Genomic DNA, 1314 nt, shown 5'->3' with positions numbered 1-1314 from the left:
CGCAAGTTGACCCCAGTCGTAACTTTTTTCTTTTTTTATTTCCCCTCTGCTCTTCTTCTTTTTCTCCTCCTTCTTCTTCTGCTCCCACTTTTGCTTCCCTCCTTTCGATACGCTCTTTTCGCTTCGCTGTTTTTTCTTGTTTTCACCTGTGTCACATGTCATTAACCATATTCATGAAATACATGCAATAAACGTTTTTTTTTCTTTTTTTTTTATGTTTCTTTCAGGATGAAGAGAAGAATGAAAGAACTATTGTAAAGTTTATTCAATATTAAATTGTTTTTTTTTTTTTATTGCACCATTGAATTTTGTTCATTGTCAAAAAAGAAATAAAATTATAGGAAATTGTCTAACTAATTTATTCGAAGAAAAAGGTATATTTTTTATTCTCCTTTCTCATTTGTACGATAAAAATAATAATTTCTTTTTCTTTTGATTCATAGGTATCAGTTTTTCCTACAAGTGAAACAGGACATTCTGCAAGGAAGACTTCCCGTGTCTTTCGACTTGGCCGCAGAATTAGGAGCTTACGTCGTGCAATGTAAGAATATAACATTTTTTTTATAATATAACTTTTAAATAATAATGTAGATTTTTTTTTAACGAGTACCATACATATGCATGATTTATTAGTATTCATATAAATATAATATATTAATTAATATTTATGATTTATTATTTATGAGCCGTGTGTTCCTTGTTAGAAAATATTACATAACAAAATTTCCTAATATTTTTCTTTTAATAATTGTTTACTTTCTAATGTAAAACCAACGAAGAAAGTTACATTATATTCATAAATAATAAGCGGAAGTCTTAAGACTTTTCATAAAACTTTTTTTTCCTAAATTTACAGTTCTATATAAGATATCATCTCATTCGATAAGGCTGCAAAATAATCATAAGTTATTTCTTTATCTTTTAAACAATAAAAATTCTCGTTTGTTTCTCTCTTTCTCTCTCTCTCTTTTTTTTTTTCTTTTCAGTAGACAAGATTTTTCAAACAGGCAAAGTTATAATTTGAAGGAAATGCATCATGCAAATGTATATCGCGGAAGCGAGCATGACGAGCGCAATCAATCAGATGGTTAGTTAATGCTCGCCCGCGATTTCTTTTCGCAACGCGGCTTCCGTCAGCCGGTTGAACACGAAGATTATTACCGGTTCTAATGAACGTTATGATTAAAATTGGTGGCTTTAATTAAATCCCGGGGTATTAATCTTCTCAAGGTCAAAGAAAGTTAGCCTAGTAGACGCGGAAGAAGCGGGAGGAGCCGGTAATACCGTTGCGGCATTAACGTTCAGTATCAAATG

At 31.0% G+C, this 1314-nt stretch overlaps 1 protein-coding gene across 7 annotated transcripts in view; it reads left to right on the top strand.

Annotated features, from left to right (window-relative positions):
* Positions 1–1314, top strand: part of LOC102671848 (band 4.1-like protein 4A) — a 67352-nt gene that overhangs the window by 48776 nt on the left and 17262 nt on the right. For all 7 annotated transcript variants that reach the window (XM_031509816.1, XM_031509815.1, XM_006614396.2 and 4 more), the window contains one exon: positions 444–541. In XM_031509816.1, coding sequence (XP_031365676.1) covers positions 444–541 — 98 coding nt within the window. The remainder of the gene's footprint in view (positions 1–443; positions 542–1314) is intronic.

This window comes from Apis dorsata, unplaced genomic scaffold (assembly GCF_000469605.1).
Source record: "Apis dorsata unplaced genomic scaffold, Apis dorsata 1.3 scaffold_176, whole genome shotgun sequence".
Taxonomy (NCBI): Eukaryota; Metazoa; Arthropoda; class Insecta; order Hymenoptera; family Apidae; genus Apis; species Apis dorsata.
Note: the sequence above shows the minus strand (reverse complement) of the source record. Positions and strands in the feature narration are given on the sequence as shown.